General features: G+C 34.5%; 3 protein-coding genes across 6 annotated transcripts; all 3 read left to right on the top strand.

Annotated features, from left to right (window-relative positions):
• Positions 1–216: 216 nt before the first annotated feature.
• Positions 217–2,812, top strand: LOC133701291 (remorin 1.4-like). 4 transcript variants are annotated; one of them, XM_062125158.1, is made up of 6 exons: positions 217–353; positions 885–1,035; positions 1,194–1,247; positions 1,336–1,423; positions 2,147–2,228; positions 2,351–2,812. In XM_062125158.1, exons 2-6 carry the CDS (start codon positions 891–893, stop codon positions 2,549–2,551), a joined length of 570 nt encoding a protein of 189 aa, XP_061981142.1. In that variant the 5' UTR covers positions 217–353; positions 885–890; the 3' UTR covers positions 2,552–2,812. The 4 variants fall into 4 exon arrangements, with proteins under 4 accessions (XP_061981142.1, XP_061981143.1, XP_061981141.1 ...); XM_062125159.1 differs by lacking the exon at positions 217–353 and adding an exon at positions 690–796 and having other exon boundaries at positions 1,203–1,247; XM_062125156.1 differs by lacking the exon at positions 217–353 and adding an exon at positions 703–796.
• A 1,303-nt stretch (positions 2,813–4,115) lies between these two features.
• Positions 4,116–6,446, top strand: LOC133701406 (LIM domain-containing protein WLIM2b-like). The gene is made up of 5 exons (XM_062125312.1): positions 4,116–4,754; positions 4,897–4,996; positions 5,139–5,161; positions 5,271–5,360; positions 6,003–6,446. Exons 1-5 carry the CDS (start codon positions 4,620–4,622, stop codon positions 6,291–6,293), a joined length of 639 nt encoding a protein of 212 aa, XP_061981296.1. The 5' UTR covers positions 4,116–4,619; the 3' UTR covers positions 6,294–6,446.
• Positions 6,447–7,609: 1,163 nt separating this feature from the next.
• LOC133701877 (uncharacterized) lies at positions 7,610–14,087 on the top strand. Its single transcript, XM_062126041.1, has 14 exons — positions 7,610–8,020; positions 8,224–8,881; positions 9,169–9,304; positions 9,420–9,534; positions 9,623–9,712; positions 9,843–10,142; positions 10,216–10,323; positions 10,755–10,826; positions 11,109–11,195; positions 11,485–11,556; positions 11,664–11,753; positions 12,602–12,709; positions 12,951–13,019; positions 13,713–14,087. The coding sequence occupies exons 1-14, from the start codon at positions 7,769–7,771 to the stop codon at positions 13,785–13,787; spliced, it is 2,232 nt and encodes a 743-aa protein (XP_061982025.1). The 5' UTR covers positions 7,610–7,768; the 3' UTR covers positions 13,788–14,087.
• Positions 14,088–16,081: the final 1,994 nt, after the last annotated feature.

Here is a 16,081-nt window from a genome sequence, read left to right as displayed (position 1 = left end):
CCAATGCTTCATTACCCTTAATTCTATATGTAGAATTTATATTCGATGAAGAAAATATATAAATGCAGAGATTCTCAGGAAACATAGGCGTTAAAGTTAAGGTTGTTGCCAAGTGGCCCAAGTCAGCTATCCAACCTGTTTTGTCTTTCTTTTCCTTTTTTTTTGTTCCTTAACAGTCAAACAATTTCCATAATGACTGATTCCGATTAATTTTAGGGTATATCCTAAAAATAACATGTTTTCAAGCTTTTCCTCTCATTTGCTCTTGGTGTTCTTTCTTCATTTTCGTACGAAGATTGCACCTCTGTTAGCAAGGGACATCCTCCTGTCTGTGGGCACTCTTCTCGTTTCAGGTATGAACATAACGTTAATAATCTCAAAGCAAAACCCTTTCCATTGGATGCTAACAGCTCATTGTTTTATAAGACTCGCCTCTCCTGATGATTCAATACATGAAATGCTTGAAAGTTGAGAATAATATAAATTAAGTAAATCGCTTTCTTATGATATTGAAAAATCTTCAGTTCCATATAGCTAGTCTATATCTACATGTCTTGAATGTCACACATGGACTACCATATTGTAATGATTTGGCAGTTGCTCGATGTAGATTGGATGAACTTTTGGATCCATAAATATATTAACCAAAAGAAGACAAAAGCATGGCTTTTTCCTTCCTGAGAAAGTTCAAAGAACCCCACAAATAAATTTGCTTTTTTGTCCATACCCAACTTCCATTTGTACCTACCACAATCCAGCGATATTTACAACAGTTTCTTTCTTTCTCTGTTAGATGGTAATCTTTATAGGATTTTTCGTTTAGTATTTGGTGATAGTTATTGTTGTAACTTGTTTTTTGGGTCTCTGTGGTGAAATTCAAATAGTACTTTATGGGGGAGGAGGAGCACGAGAAAGCTGAATCTAAGGCAGTCTCTCTGCCTACACCAGCTAAAGAGCATGGACCTGTTAAAGAAGAGAAAGAAGCCTCTTTAAATGATGCTGCTAATGAGAAGAACTTGGTCCCAGTTTCTGAAAGTATGTTCTCTTTTCATTCTTCTCCTGAGAAATTAACATAGAAAGAGAGGAAAGGGGAAGTTTAATAGTTCAATTATTGAGGTTTTTTTTTTATATTTTATTTTTGTGCATGTTACTATAAGTTCCCTAGTTATATGATTAAATCTTCAACGTATCAGACGCTGCAGATCCAACTGCTGCTGAAAACGTTTCAGGGGGATCAAATAACAGAGGTATGTGCAGGATACCATTTGAAGTTACTGCTCTCAAATTTGATATTTTTCTTATTGACAGAACATATTGATTTATATCGATCTTCAGATGCTATCCTTTCAAGGGTTGAAACGGAGAAAAGATATGCTCTAATTAAAGCATGGGTAGAAAATGAGAAGGCTAAAGTGGAGAACAAGTAAGAGACTGTTTCTAAAGCTTTGAACTATCCATCTTTCAGTATTGCCATAAAGCAGGCCTCCCCACACCCAGGTTATCAAATCAAGCATAAAAGCATGCTTGAAATGACTCGGGTTCAATCGATTTATCAAACTACTTGCACTATTTACATCTTTGCTAGGGTCTGAAGTTCTCCTGAATTAGAATTTTACTGCATGGAAAGTACATTCAAGCCAATAATTGACCAGCTTTTTTTGTCATCCAACATCAAATAATGTATTTGAAAGTCCCTGGGATTGGGTCCAGGAATCCAAACATATTAGGCTATAAAAATGCGTCATTGGAAGAAATTTTCTGAACCAGATCACACACTGTTAAGCTATAAAATAACTAAGAGAGAAACTCCATTACTATTGCCATAGAAGTAAAGTTCATTGTCGTCAGCACATGCTTCAGATATGTAAATGCGAAGACGCTCAATAAATATCTATGTGTGTGTGATACTTGATAGTTTGGTTAGAATTTCCATTTTCAAATGTCTATAGAATTCATCTATACTCTCCAAAGGTGAAAGGTCCATCTTAGATGATTCACGATGTCCTCTTTAAACAAGGATTTTTGCATTTGATTCAGTCTGCAAGTAGGACGTAAATCTTGGCTTCATAAAACTTTCAATTCCTACTCAATGATGACTTTCAGAGCTTGGTTCTGAGCTAGTTATACACACTGAATTTTCAAATAGGGCTCACAAAAAACTCTCTGCCATTGGATCATGGGAGACAACCAAGAAAGTATCAGTGGAGGCAAAAATAATGAAGTTTGAGGTATCGCATCTTCATTTTCTTTACCACTTAATAAACTGCATAGACGTTCAAAGTTCTTGTGTAACATATTGTTGCGATGAACTATTGATTAAAAGTGTCTCGATTAATTTGTGGCATGATAGGAAAAACTGGAAAGGAAGAAGGCTGAATATGCAGAGAAAATGAAGAACAAAACAGCCGAACTCCACAAGGCTGCTGAAGAGAAGAAAGCAATGATTGAAGCGAAAAAAAGCGAAGAATGTCTCAAGGTAGAGGAAACCGCAGCGAAATTCCGAGCAACCGGGTATACGCCAAAGAAGTTTCTGGGATGCTTTAGTAGCTAAGATGTTCTGGAAAATCCTGAAGAACAGGGGGAAGGGGGGCATACCAGAGAAGGATTTTAAAATTAAGTTTGCTTCGATTTTGTCTTGTTTGTTGGTCGGTTCTCTAATTGTCTTCTGATATTGTAAAATTTGGTAACTGGGTGTGCGTGCAACTGTTACATCACCCAAGTTATGTCATGAACCAAGCTTGGGTTTTGATATTTCCTTTTGTGTGAGTAGACGTTTCTCCAGTAGAGGAAAACAAAAATGAATTAAAAACTATGTCATCCATAATCCAATTTAACTTCTTAAGCTAACATTCTCAACCCCAGAAGAATATTTGATAGAGAATAAGAAAATTTCAAATCAATTGAAATAATAAAAATTCTCACAATTCCAGTTCCGGTTCCCATGGAATTCTTTTACGAATCATTTATCATTTTCTCTCCTCTCAAGAAACCACCAGTTCACTCTCACTACTCCCGACATCCAAGAAACAAAAGAGAACCCAATTACGAGAACCAGATTCTAAGCCGACCCATGAAGAGACGACGAACTCGCAATCGACTCAGTGAGTTGAACCGGGTTTATTCTCATCTTGACTCTTTCAAAACCACATTCAGAATGAGCTCTTCAACGTTTGAATGGTTGTCTAGCTTGCTCAAACCATTGCTAGGGTGCTGACCCAATTTGAGATAAGTGTCACTTATTTTTCATTCTTCCAAGCATTTTTGGGGTCTGAGCTGAGTTTTTGTGGTCTGGTGAGAGGCAAAGGGAGGGCTGGTACTGGGTAGACAAAGTGATGCGGATGTAACATAAAATAGCATCCAAAAGTGGGACACGATCAGTGAAAGGTTAAGAGAATTATGAATGATGGACCCCAAGAACATATAATAGTCAGAAACTCCATATTTTCTCTGCATTCGCAACCTTTTCTTTCCATTTGTTTTTCTGATTTTGTAAATCTCGGTCATTTACTATAATTGCCTAGGCATGCATGGCCCTCTAACCTTGTCTCTTTTTCAACCATTCCAATTAGTAGGCAGGACCCAATCTGAGTTAGGTCTCTCTTGTTGTAGTTAGGACATGGGTGAGCATTCTGTTAATTCAAAAACAAGTTCCATTTCAACATGAAGCCGTTTGGCTTGGTATGTGGTTTGTTAGGGGCTCTGAGATTCGCTTTGTGAATTTTACGGAATGGAAGTGCTTGCTGCTAATTTGGCAGAACGAAGATGAACCTGTTAGATGTTTGTAGGCAAGTTTATGCAATCTCCTCGTATCTTTTTTATAATGGCTACTGGGCAATTAAAGAATTTATGACAGTAATTTTCAGGGACATTAACCTATAAATAAATGATTTTTCTTTATTTTTTTTAACACCATGGAAAGTATTATGAACTTATAAAGTATTGGAATAATTTTTCACAAACTTTTCAAGAAACATTGAAGTTTTTTTTCTCTATTTCAAGGTATAAGTAGCGTCAGTGTATTGCAACCTATTCATTTATGAATATACATCATGTCCGTGAACAATGCTTGCATCTTTTATGTAGGATATAAGCAAAGACTCCTGAGTGGTTGGCCGATCAATTTTGGAATCAAATGGATGCTAATATAGTGCTTTATTGTCATGCCCACACACGAACTCTGAAGTTACAGATTGGTTGCTAGATATAGTAAAAAATCTATATGGAGATAACTGATTTGTCTACCACATAATAGGAGGATTCTAGTTGTAATTGTTGCCTCCTGTCAGGACTATCTTTAAAAGACTTGGTCAGGAAATGCCTCATGTCTATCTTTATATCCCCACTATTTTTAGAACTGTACTTTGCATTTTCCAAGAGACATGAACCCTAGGTTACAATAGCTTAAATAAGCGATTCATGTCCTTTTCTCCATCCATTGAACATTCATTTTATTGATCTGGGTCACATATTCTGGGAATTCCATCTATCTTAACTTCTGAGATAGAGTGGAACGGAACTTTCTGAATTTGTTGTTGAACTTTACTGTTAAAGCTTTTCCAAGCATCCCTTCTGATATCAGATTTTATACTGCTGGTTTTAGATTCACCAGGACCAACATAATGGGTTTCACTGGGACCTTAGAGAGATGCAAGGCCTGTGATAAAACTGTTTATTTCATTGAATTGGTGTCAGCTGATGGAGTTCCTTATCATAAGAAGTGCTTCAAATGCAGCCACTGCAATGGACTTCTTGTGGTGCGAGTTCTATTCATTTATCCTTCTTTTTTCTCCCCCTCGCATGCCTTCTCTTTTGTAGCTGTTGTCCATGTAAGAATTAATGAATATGATCTTTTACCAGGATTAACGAATTTGACTCACCATGAAATTTTTCTTATAGATGAGCAGCTATTCCTCAATCGATGGTGTTCTATATTGCAGACCTCATTACGACCAGCTCTTCAAGGAGACTGGCAATTTTAGCAAGAAACTCCAATCCTGTGAGATCCCCCTCTTTGTTTTCCTTATGTTCAATTCTTTTACATACTTTTGGAATTGGTTTTCCACGGAGAAGGATGTAGTCCTCCCTATTTTACCTTTCCTTTGAGCGCTAACAATGTGTTTCTGCATTCTGGCTGTTAGCGGGAGAGAAGAAAAATGGCCTGGTACTAAAATTGCTGACAACTGATTCTTTTTCATTACCCTACTTTTGTTTCTGATGGAAATCTCTAGGTTGTTCGCTGAAGTTTGATGTATGTTTTCCCAATTACGCAGACAAAGGCCCCAAGCAAACTCTCTTCCATGTTCTCTGGCACCCAGGACAAATGTGCATCCTGTAAAAAAACTGTATACCCACTAGAGAAGGTTTCTTATCCAATTCCCTCTCTCTCTCTCACAATTCTTATTTCCCCAATTATTAACATTCATTCCTAATCCATTATATGTATATATTTGCACAAACTCAAATTGAAATGCAAAAGTCAGAATAACTCTCATTGATATCTTTGTCGTACCATAACCTGGAATCAATATAATTTCATACACCAAGTGTTAAAGATAAATTAAACATAGTTTTATCTTAGTTTAAATTATTAAATTAAAGATAATTTTTTTTATATAATATCAGAGTTTTGTCTATTAAATGGTTATACATTTAAATTTCAATACTCTCGTTCTAATTATAAAAATTAAACATAAGATAACGTTAACATATAAGATAACGTTAACATATGTAAGTTTCAAATTTAAATAACTTTTACTTGAAAGAATGTGTTAGATAATAATATAAAATTATTTTTGACACCTCACCTAATAACTTAAATTTTTAAATTAAGATGACTTTTTAATATAGTATTATAAATTTATTGACCAATTAATTACAAGTTTGAATTTCATTATATTTATTTTATTCTATTGAGCTCACATGGTTCAATAGATTGAGATCGAAATAACAAGATCAAGTGAGAGTAAAAAGGCTTATCGCTGTAACCAAAATATTCTTGACAGGTGACTGTGGAGGGAGAATTCTTCCACAAGTCATGCTTCAGGTGCTCTCATGGAGGTTGCTTTATCACACCATCATCCTACGCTGCTCTTGACGGTATACTATACTGCAAGGCCCACTTCTCGCAATTGTTTAAGCAGAAGGGAAGCTATAGTTATCTCACCAAAACTTCCACGATGAAGAAAAACGCAGTAAATTTGCCAGAAGAAAAATCTGAAGCAGAACAAAACCATTTAACAGTACCAGAAGCTAGCTCTGACTTAGCCATTGCACATGAGAATGTGCAGAACTAGTTATCAATGCTGTACTGTTCCTTTCACATGCCTCTCAAGGGGACATTGAGGTTACAGAGTGGTTGCTCTCCTTGTTCCTTGTAAGGCATTTGTCAATAGAGAATGGGAACCTGTTAAACAAAATAAATGGTTAAAAGAAAGTCTTTTTGTTTATTTTTTCCTGGCCATTCTTTCTCTAATTAGTGGTTTCAACAACAAAAAAAGGATCCCACTTGCTATCAATATAAACTTCTTCCCATATGAAGGATTTAATACCTGGAACTTAACCTGTTAGACGACAGTGTCTACCTTGTAATTCTATAAGATGTGAATTTTACATTAATATAAAACCAAATCAGTTCATGTAGGCGTTAGTTGATAATTAATCATATTCCAAACAAGCATAGTTTATGTTGGACATATAATATTATGTTGATATTAAACTATAACATCCAAACAAGCAATAAATGACAATTTTTTTTGATTTATTTTATTTTATTTTAATTTGTTTCTTCATTCTTTTATAATTTTTTTTTAATTTTACCCTTCAATCAAGAATTTATTTTTAGTTTTTGATGTTAATGTTGATTCTCATTCTTTTGATTTTTTTGGTCCTTTCATTAAATTGATTTTTCTTTTTAATTTCATCATTCAATCAAATATAAAATTTATTTTGTATTTTTGTTTTGATTTTTATTCTTTTAATTGTTATTTTTAATTTTTTTATATAATTGATTTTTTTTTTAATTTTATTATTTTACATTTGATTGATTAATAATTGAATTTCATAATTTTTTTACATAGAGTGCTTCAAGTCTAATTAACACGAATTATTTTTTGATAAAAAAAGCTTCATAACTATTTTATTTTTTTGGACTAAGGGTTTAGTGAGATATCTCAAATTGACTCGACTCTGATTTAAAAGAGTTACAATTTTGACATGCTTATTCAAGTTGACCATAACCAATTTTTTTATATTTTTTTTACTTTATTTTATTCTTCTATATATAATGAATTGTAAATTGAAATATATTATTTATTTTTTAAAAAATATTTATTTTTCCTGAGTTATTATAATTATGTTTTTTTAAAACTTAATTCATTCTATCACTATTTTTTATCTAATTAAAATAAAATAAACTTATTTTAATTAGTTGAATTTACTATTCAATTCACTTTTTTTTTTAACAAAAAAAAAAAATTGCTTGCGGTATTGAACTTTATTTTTTACTTAAGGCTAGTGACATGCTATAATACGGCCGGGGTGACAACGTGGCATATGCTGATACGACGTAAAAGTAAAGTAGCAAAACCATAAAACGCTATCAAGACTCAAGAGAACTAGATAAAGCTCTTCCCTTCCCTTCCTTTTTTCTGCTCGAAAAGTCTCTTTATATTTTTTCTTAAGCACAGTCACTGGGTGCAAAACATTAAACAAAGTTTAATGCCATTCACCACCATCTGATGAGATTACTCTTTCCAATCCCCAAAAAAAAATGGACTGTCTTGCTCTTGCCACCATCTCAGCCACTTCATCTGCCTTCTCTGTGAGAAAAATACTGTTTCCTTCACCATCAGTTGCAGTAAGAGCAAGAAGTAGCAGAAGAGAAATATGGTTTCCTAGGAAAAATGGGTTCTTGGTTTTGGCTGCAAAAGAAGAAGGACAACCAAAGCTGGACCAGTGGGACCAAATGGAGCTCAAGTTTGGTCATTTACTTGGTGAAGACCCCAAACTTACTCTTGCTAAGGTAATTGCTGTGTTGTTTTTTCAAGGAATGGGAAATTATGCTTATTTTAGCTAAAGTTTTCATTTATAGTTCAATACTTAAAGTGAAAGCATGTCTATTTTTTGTAGGAACCCTTCAAAGTTCATTTTTAAAAGGGTGTTTATAAATTGTTGCTTTGAATTTGATTATATTGGTGATTTTAAATTTGTGGTTTTGTTGCTTAGATAATGGCTAGAAAAGAAAACCCGGATGTTTCATATCTTGAAGTTGAGAAATCATTTTACAAGAATAAGGGTAGAGCAGTAGAAATAAAGGAGGTTCCTTTTGATGTTTCAATGAAAAAGAAACCATCCAATGTATTGGATGGTTTGAATTTAGTTCGGCCGGTTCCGAAGGAAGGATTTAAATTTCAAGAAGAGGATAAGCCAGTAGCTCCTCCCAAGATAAAGAAATCAAACCAACCTGTTGAAAAAGCAATGGATAACGCAAAGCGTAGTGTTCCAAATGTTATTTTGAGAAAGCCATCTTTGTATGTAGAGGATGATGTGGAAGATAGGCCATCTAGGAATAGGGTGAATATTTTACCAAATTTAACATTGAAAATGGGAAATGATCAAAATAAGGAGAAGTTTAGTGATATGACACTATTGAGAAAGCCACGACCAATGAGTGTTGATGAGAAGCCAGATTCTGGGAATTTGGGAACTGAAGTTAATCATGATGGTGCTGGAATGAGGGTTGAAAAAGAAGAAGTTGAGAATAGATATAGTGGTTTTACGCTGTTAAAAAAACCCAAAACTATGAAGATTGAGTTCAAAGAGTCTTCAGAAACCGGGGATGCCTCATTTGAAGAGGAGCAAGTAGAAGATAACTACATATCAGGTAATAAACTATGCTGCTTTGTAACAATCCTTTCAGTCAGAATTGAATCTTTTTGGTTTCGTGTTGCTATTTTGTGGGGCTTCTTTTATTCTTTCCATTTCCTTTTTAATGCACAGCAAGATTCAAATATATAAGTGATCCTATCTGAACCCACCTTTTAGGTTCTAAGCTAAAGTGCCTATCAGTGGCTTTTTTGTTGGAACTAGAATTGTAAAAATTAAGCACATATTAGTGGCTTTCTTGTTGGAGTAGAATTGTAAAAAATAACACCATGCTTGATTTTTAAGGAAGGCAGCCATCGGAGAAGAGCAATATTGAGTTCACTGAAGAGGAAGCTGCCCTAGACCAACAATCTGGTAACAATTTGGTTGATTCTGCTGTCAAGATCTCTATGGAAGCTGCACTGCAAGGGAAACCAAAGAGGTCTGCAGAGTCCTACATCAGATTTATATTCTTAATGTTTACCTGCCAAAGCACTTGTACGCTTATCCTAGTTTTCTTGTTAGATTTTCCTTATTTAACGTGCTGATTTTTATAGATTAGACCAATATGTTGAAGCGACATCAGCCTCTAGAGTAGAAGATTTGAATCTTGTAAATCCTGAAAATCTTGGAAATGCTAATGAGGATGTCACTTCCATATCACCACTGGAGGTGAGATCGTTATGTCTTTATCAAATCTTGTAATGCTTTTGATTGGTAACTGTTGAGTATTAATTCTGGGCAGTTTATGGACTTCTAGGATGCTGATTGGAAAAGGGCAGATGATTTGCTTAGGACAGGAGATAGAGTAGAAGTTGAGTTAATTAGCTTCAGCGCAAGAGGTTTCATTGTAAGTCCAATTTGACAAAGTAGTAAATGGGCTTTGCTTGGCTTTGTTTTCTCCTCTTGTACTATGTTATTTGCAGAACAACAAGTTCTTTTCCATGCAACCTCTCTGAATTCCATGCAACTATTTGCAGGTATCTTTTGGCTCTCTGGTTGGATTTTTGCCATACCGTAACCTAGCTGCAAGGTGGAAGTTCTTAGCTTTTGAGTCATGGTTGAAACAGAAAGGCTTGGATCCATCACTCTACAAGAAAAACTTAGGAATAATTGGAAGCTACAATGTCCCAGAAAAGAACAGTTCTCTTGATTCAAGCATTGTTCCAAATACAGATAGAAAAATTGAGTTAGAAAATAAGCCGGATATGAAGTTAGAGGATCTTCTTATGCTATATGACCAAGAAAAACTGAAGTTCCTGTCTTCTTTTGTTGGTCAGGTTTGGAAATATTAACTTGGTATTTTAATCATAAACATTTCTCTTTCAAGTTTTCATGGACTTCTATTTGCAGAAAATCAAAGTGAACGTGGTTATTGCTGATAGAAAATTGAGGAAACTTGTAGTTTCTCTGAGGCCAAAAGAGAAGGAAGAGTTGGTTGAGAAAAAGAGACATCTCATGGTAAGGAGCATGTCCAGATGCACTAATTCTTGATGCTTATTTTTCACTATTTGTTTTATATGCAAGCTTTAAGTTCCTGAAAACATTTGTAACAGCTTGACAACGAAAATAATTCTCACAATTTATGCAGTTTCATATTCAGTTTACTTCGATTTTCAGAACTGAAACTTGGATTTGCTTGTTGGGTTAATTGTGAGCTGACCCTTTTGTGGTTGAAGCAGTGTTGATAGAAAGAAAATGCACCATAACAATCAAAATGTTACATAATTGACATGAAGAAGCAAGCGTGTTATTTGTTAGATTATCAGATGAATTTCAGGCCAAACTTTATCTCCTATACATCTGATTTTGTGTTGTCCAAAAGCTTGTTGTTCATTAGCTTATCAAGCAAGCTTCTGGTCTTGATGTTCTCGTGCCATTTGTTTTTCCAGGCTACACTTCAAATTGGGGATGTTGTGAAATGCTGCATCAAGAAAGTAACTTATTTTGGCATTTTTGTTGAGGTAAATCAATAATTTTGCTACATTCATCAAGGTGAATTAAAGTTATGTATGCTGATAATTCTTCGAGCAAGAAATCATTGCATAGTAGGGAAATTTGAATATTTTTAGAAAAGATATGCAGAAAAAAGGGTTCAAGAGATACCATATTGACTGGTGGAGGGCTGAGTGGTTTGATTTGTGTCAGTATCTTGAGAATAATTCCTTAAAATAGAGTCAAAAGTTTAGAGTTATGAGATCTTAGAATACTTGCACAAAATATTTAACCTAACTATACTCATTTAGGTTGAAGGTGTGCCTGCGTTAATTCATGCATCGGAGGTCTCATGGGATGCCACTCTGAACCCTGCATCCTGTTTTAAAGTTGGTCAGGTATGTTACCTGTTTTATGATAATTAAATATCTTCATTGACAGTCTACGTGTGCTGGTTCCATAAGGCACCATAAAAGATTGTCTATATTCTCATCAATATGTGGGTCTTCCAGAAAAATTCTGTCCTTATTCTGTGTGCTGTCTGGCATGAGTACTTTGCCTACAACCAAACCTTACTGAAACTGGCTATGAAAAATACTGATCAAATACTTCGCTTGTTGTAATGCTTCTTTAGCTGCCAATTCTTTCATGCCATTTCAATTTTGAAGAAAGCTATTCTTGTTGCAGATTGTGGAGGCAAAAGTTCACCAATTGGACTTTACCCTTCAACGTATTTTCTTATCATTGAAGGAGATTACAGTAAGTTATATTTAACTTGTTTATTCGATGCTGAATTTCTATCCTAGGCCAAGGCAATTCAACAATATGTCCATTGTATAATGTGTTGTTTCTCTTTCCCTTGGCAGCCTGATCCTCTGATTGAGACCCTGGAATCTGTCTTTGGTGGTCGTGCTCCCCGGGATGGGAGATTACAAGCAGCAGAAGCCGATTCTGAGGTTTTATTCTCATACTTTGAGTAACACCTTTAGTCATCAACTCCTCTTGTCACTTTGACTTGCCAAATAAAAGGCTTCCTACTTTTTATTTATTTTTAATTAAGAAAAGACTGCAGTTCAATGTGATTATACAAAGACAATATGTGGATAGAGTAAGAGTTGCTGAACAAGAATATCTGCATCATTATGATTTCTGAATAAAAAAGAACAAGGAAATAAGGCCCGGACTAACCAAACTTGCTTCATAATATTCAAGCAAGATTCTCCAAATAAACTTATTCATGAAAAAAATTGATGATTGTGCTGATTCCAATATGACAAATTGATTCTGGTGATGTCTAATTTTAGAGCTAAGCTTTTACTGGTGCTGTGCCCTGCCATCTGTTAAATAATATTTTCAGTAAAATCCCCAAATTGTGAAAAGTAGGCTTGAAGGTGGACGAAAGAAATAGGAGAGTGAAATTTATGGGATTTAATGATTGAAAGGTTTTGAGATCAGTTACAGGGGTTTTCGTAATGATTCATATGTTGACAGCCATGTCAGGCTGGCGATGGAAACACTAGCATTGTTATGTTTTCTCCATTTCATTACATGATGTTTATTTTTTGCTTCAAAGTTTGATTTGACAATTGTAATCGCACAAGTACAATGCAATTCTGCTGCAGTTTAGGAAGTTTGGGCAAGTTTACCTTCCATTTCTCAGTTAATTACGGGGTACTTCCTATGATGCATGTATTTATGGAAGCAAGTATCAATAGTTAGTTGAATGATGCTCTATGTATTCTCTGCACCTCGTACATTGTGTTGCAGTAGCTATTCTTGAATTTTCTGACTTGGAATTCTGCAGTGGGCTGATGTTGAAACACTTGTCAAAGAGTTGCAACAAATTGAAGGGATCCAGTCTGTATCTAGAGGCCGCTTCTTTTTGAGTCCAGGTTTAGCTCCCACATTTCAGGTACAAGGACTTATTAACTAGATATTGCACCAGAAGTTACAAATTAAAGGTGCAACTCACCCCTATAATCATGGTCATGATTTTGCAGGGTGTTAATAGCTGTAGCCAATGTACCATTTGTTAGTGTAGCCTTTGTTTCTTAACTCTGAAAGAAGGCACTGGTCTCTCACCTTTTGTATATTATTTATCCTCGACTCGAATCATGCTAGCTAATCCGATTCTCATCTATCTTCTGCTTCAGGTTTATATGGCGTCCATGTTTGAGAATCAATACAAATTGCTTGCTCGATCTGGAAACAAAGTACAAGAGGTAAAATTTTTGGAGTTTGCAAGTGTTTGTGTTATTGGATTCCTGATGGTCCCATTGATCTTCTTGATCAAGAGATTCACTTTTTGCAAATTGAAAAATGCATCCGTATGAAAGTTTCTTGCATGCATAAATAGTTGAAAGTTTGATCCTATTCTCGTATTAAAAGTATATTACCTTGAAGATTCTGCACTTCTTAAATCAGCATGTTTGAGCCCTGAACTTTTGCCTCGTACAAATAGCTTCATGAACTTGCTGAAGATATTACAAGACTACCTTCCTGACACTACTTATAGTACCCTTACCCACTTTCAAGTGAAAACAGGACAAATGCATGAAAATATAAGCCACCCGAACAATCAATTTCAGTTGTTTTCATTTGAAGAGTTTGTTATCTGAGTTCGCCATCTTTACACTTCATAAAGTAATAACTTGAACTTGGCCATAAAGCAGTATAGCTTGAGAACAGGTATTCTGAATTCTTTCCAATAATAAAAATTGCAATCTCTTCAAGAAATTAAAAGAACAAAAAGATGAAATATGCTGGCTGAACAAGGTGAAAGTTAACGACTATGTTGTGACTGTATGAAGGGAAACTGATACTTAATAAGAAACAAACAGTCACGATCTTTCTTTTTATACACCTTAAACAATTTTATTTATTTTTTGTGTGATTAAACCTCTATTTTGCATCAGGTGATAGTTCAGGCGTCATTGAGCAAAGAAGAAATGAAATCTACGATTTTGTCTTGCACTAACAGAGTGGAATAGTTTTGTGCTGAACTGTAAATTCCTCTGACCTCCTACCCAGTCTACAAGTTGCCATATTTCAGACTGCGACGCTGGACTTTGCCACCACTAGCAAAAAAAAGAAAAAAAAGGGGTTCTGTTCAACATATTTTTATTCTTTACTACTTATTTTCTGTTTCTTCTTTGTGTGGATTTGGTTGGGCGAAGATTTTGCGGTATTACACAATCTCTGTTTTGCTGTCACAGGATGTATTAGCGTAACTGTTGTACAAAGATATTCAATTATGGTATTTTATTAATTTTTATAGAAAAGATTTAGAAGCTGGCTGCGTTATCGCTTGTATAAAACACACTAGCTAGAGAGGACAGTTCAAATCACCATTGCTCTCACGTTTTACCTGATCCTCACAACTGGCATAGCTGCCATGCCTTAACTACATTAGCTCTCGTCTGTCCTGTGCCAGTCTCTACTGTCATGATCTGACAAATTAAACCCAAGATTTATTTCCCCTTTTCTGAACCGTTAGAAACAACCCTTGGAGTGACAAATATTTTCTTTTATATGAATGAAGGTATCGTGCATTACAAATTAACTGAGCAGCTTGTCTCAATCTTGCAACATCAAATCTGAAAAAGCAACCTATCTGGGATCATCCTCCTCCAGACCCCGTACCCTAGATGCAGGCTGCACTGCTGCTGCTGGGGATTATGCAGGTTATGTTAACATTGCAATACAAGGGAATCCATTTAACGTTATCCATTTGTTAGAAAAATAAGATTCCTTTGGTTAGCCTTGGTGGATACTTGATTTTTAGGTTGAAGCTCAAGATCCTTGAATTAACTACTTGCCGGCTCATCTCCCCTGGTCTGACTTGTTGAAATGGCCAGATCTTGATGCAGCTACTAATACTTTCTTGTCTGGCTAGATATAAGGAGTATCAACTTCAGGATTACAGTTCATGGTTTCATAAACAGGCAAAAACTTTGCCTTCTGTGCTCATTGTTCCAGAAAAGGAAAAAAAAAAAGAGAGCTCTTGCTGTATCACTGATATTTTAGTATCTGCTTCAAGATTCACATTCTAGTCTAACTTGAAAATCCCATGCAATTGGTCTTTGCTTCAGTTGAACAACCCAGAGAACTGGGACCGATTGAAGAGCTGTCTTGTGAAAACCAAAGACTGCAATAACCTATCAAAACAAATATAAGGTTGTTAAAAAGACCAAATTAACAGATTTTTTTCCTAGTATAATTAAGATTTATTAATAGGTGCTTATGTATTATTATACTAGTACTAATTAGACATTTAAACTGAAAACTAACAGGGTGAACTTATTTAATCCAGTTAAAATATAAATTAGAGAACTAAAAAATAATGATTGTCAAACCTCAGAAATCAAACTATAAAATAATAATATCATAAAAAAAAATCAATGAAAAAAAAGTATTAAAAAACAAAACATTGGTAAAATCAAGTAAGGTTGTTAAAACCCGCGAGTAGTATCATGTAGATAAGATAATTTAATAAAAGGAGAAACATATAAAAAAAAAATTTAATTTTAAAAAGAATTGAATTTTGAACGACAAAAAAAAAAGATAAGAAAAAGCCATTTCTAAAAAACTCAGGTCGCCCGAATAAACCCCTCACCTAGACCATGAGATAAGGATAACCTGATTGAAAAAAAAAACTGAAAAAATTAACGAAGTTTATTTTTTAAAATGAACAACTTCGAAGGATGTAATTGAAAAAAAAAACGACGTTAATCCGTGTTAACTTTTCAAATGAATAACCTTAAGTGGTGACTAAACTAGAAACACTGTATCTGAAAAACAACTATTTAAAAACTTGGTTTGGCCAGATATATTGATCCATGTCTCAGGTGACCCTTAACTTAGATTGGCCTGAGTTTCAAAAGAAATTGGAGGAGAATTGATCCATTGTAATACGGTTAAAAATTTGGGTTGGCTAATGTTTCGGTTAATCCAAAAAAAATCTAGTCAAAACCCATTCAATATTTTCCTTTTTAAAAAAAGTTGTATCATTTTGATTTTTTTATAAAACAAAAAAATCTAGTTGATTTGGGCTAACTTAAGCAAACCCATTCAATTTATAACCGATAATTATTCCGGATTAACTCTTGGGAAAGGCCTATAAAGAATGAGAAAAATTAAGAAGACCAAATTCTAATAAATAGAATGTCCAATGATGAAATAAATAAAATTGAAGGATAAAAAAATAACAATTAAAAAAATAAGAACCTTATTTGAAAAAAAAAAATTAAGAGGATAAATAAAAATTTTGAATTAAAAGGCAAAA

This window comes from Populus nigra, chromosome 8 (assembly GCF_951802175.1).
Source record: "Populus nigra chromosome 8, ddPopNigr1.1, whole genome shotgun sequence".
In the NCBI taxonomy this organism is placed as follows: Eukaryota; Viridiplantae; Streptophyta; class Magnoliopsida; order Malpighiales; family Salicaceae; genus Populus; species Populus nigra.
Note: the sequence above shows the minus strand (reverse complement) of the source record. Positions and strands in the feature narration are given on the sequence as shown.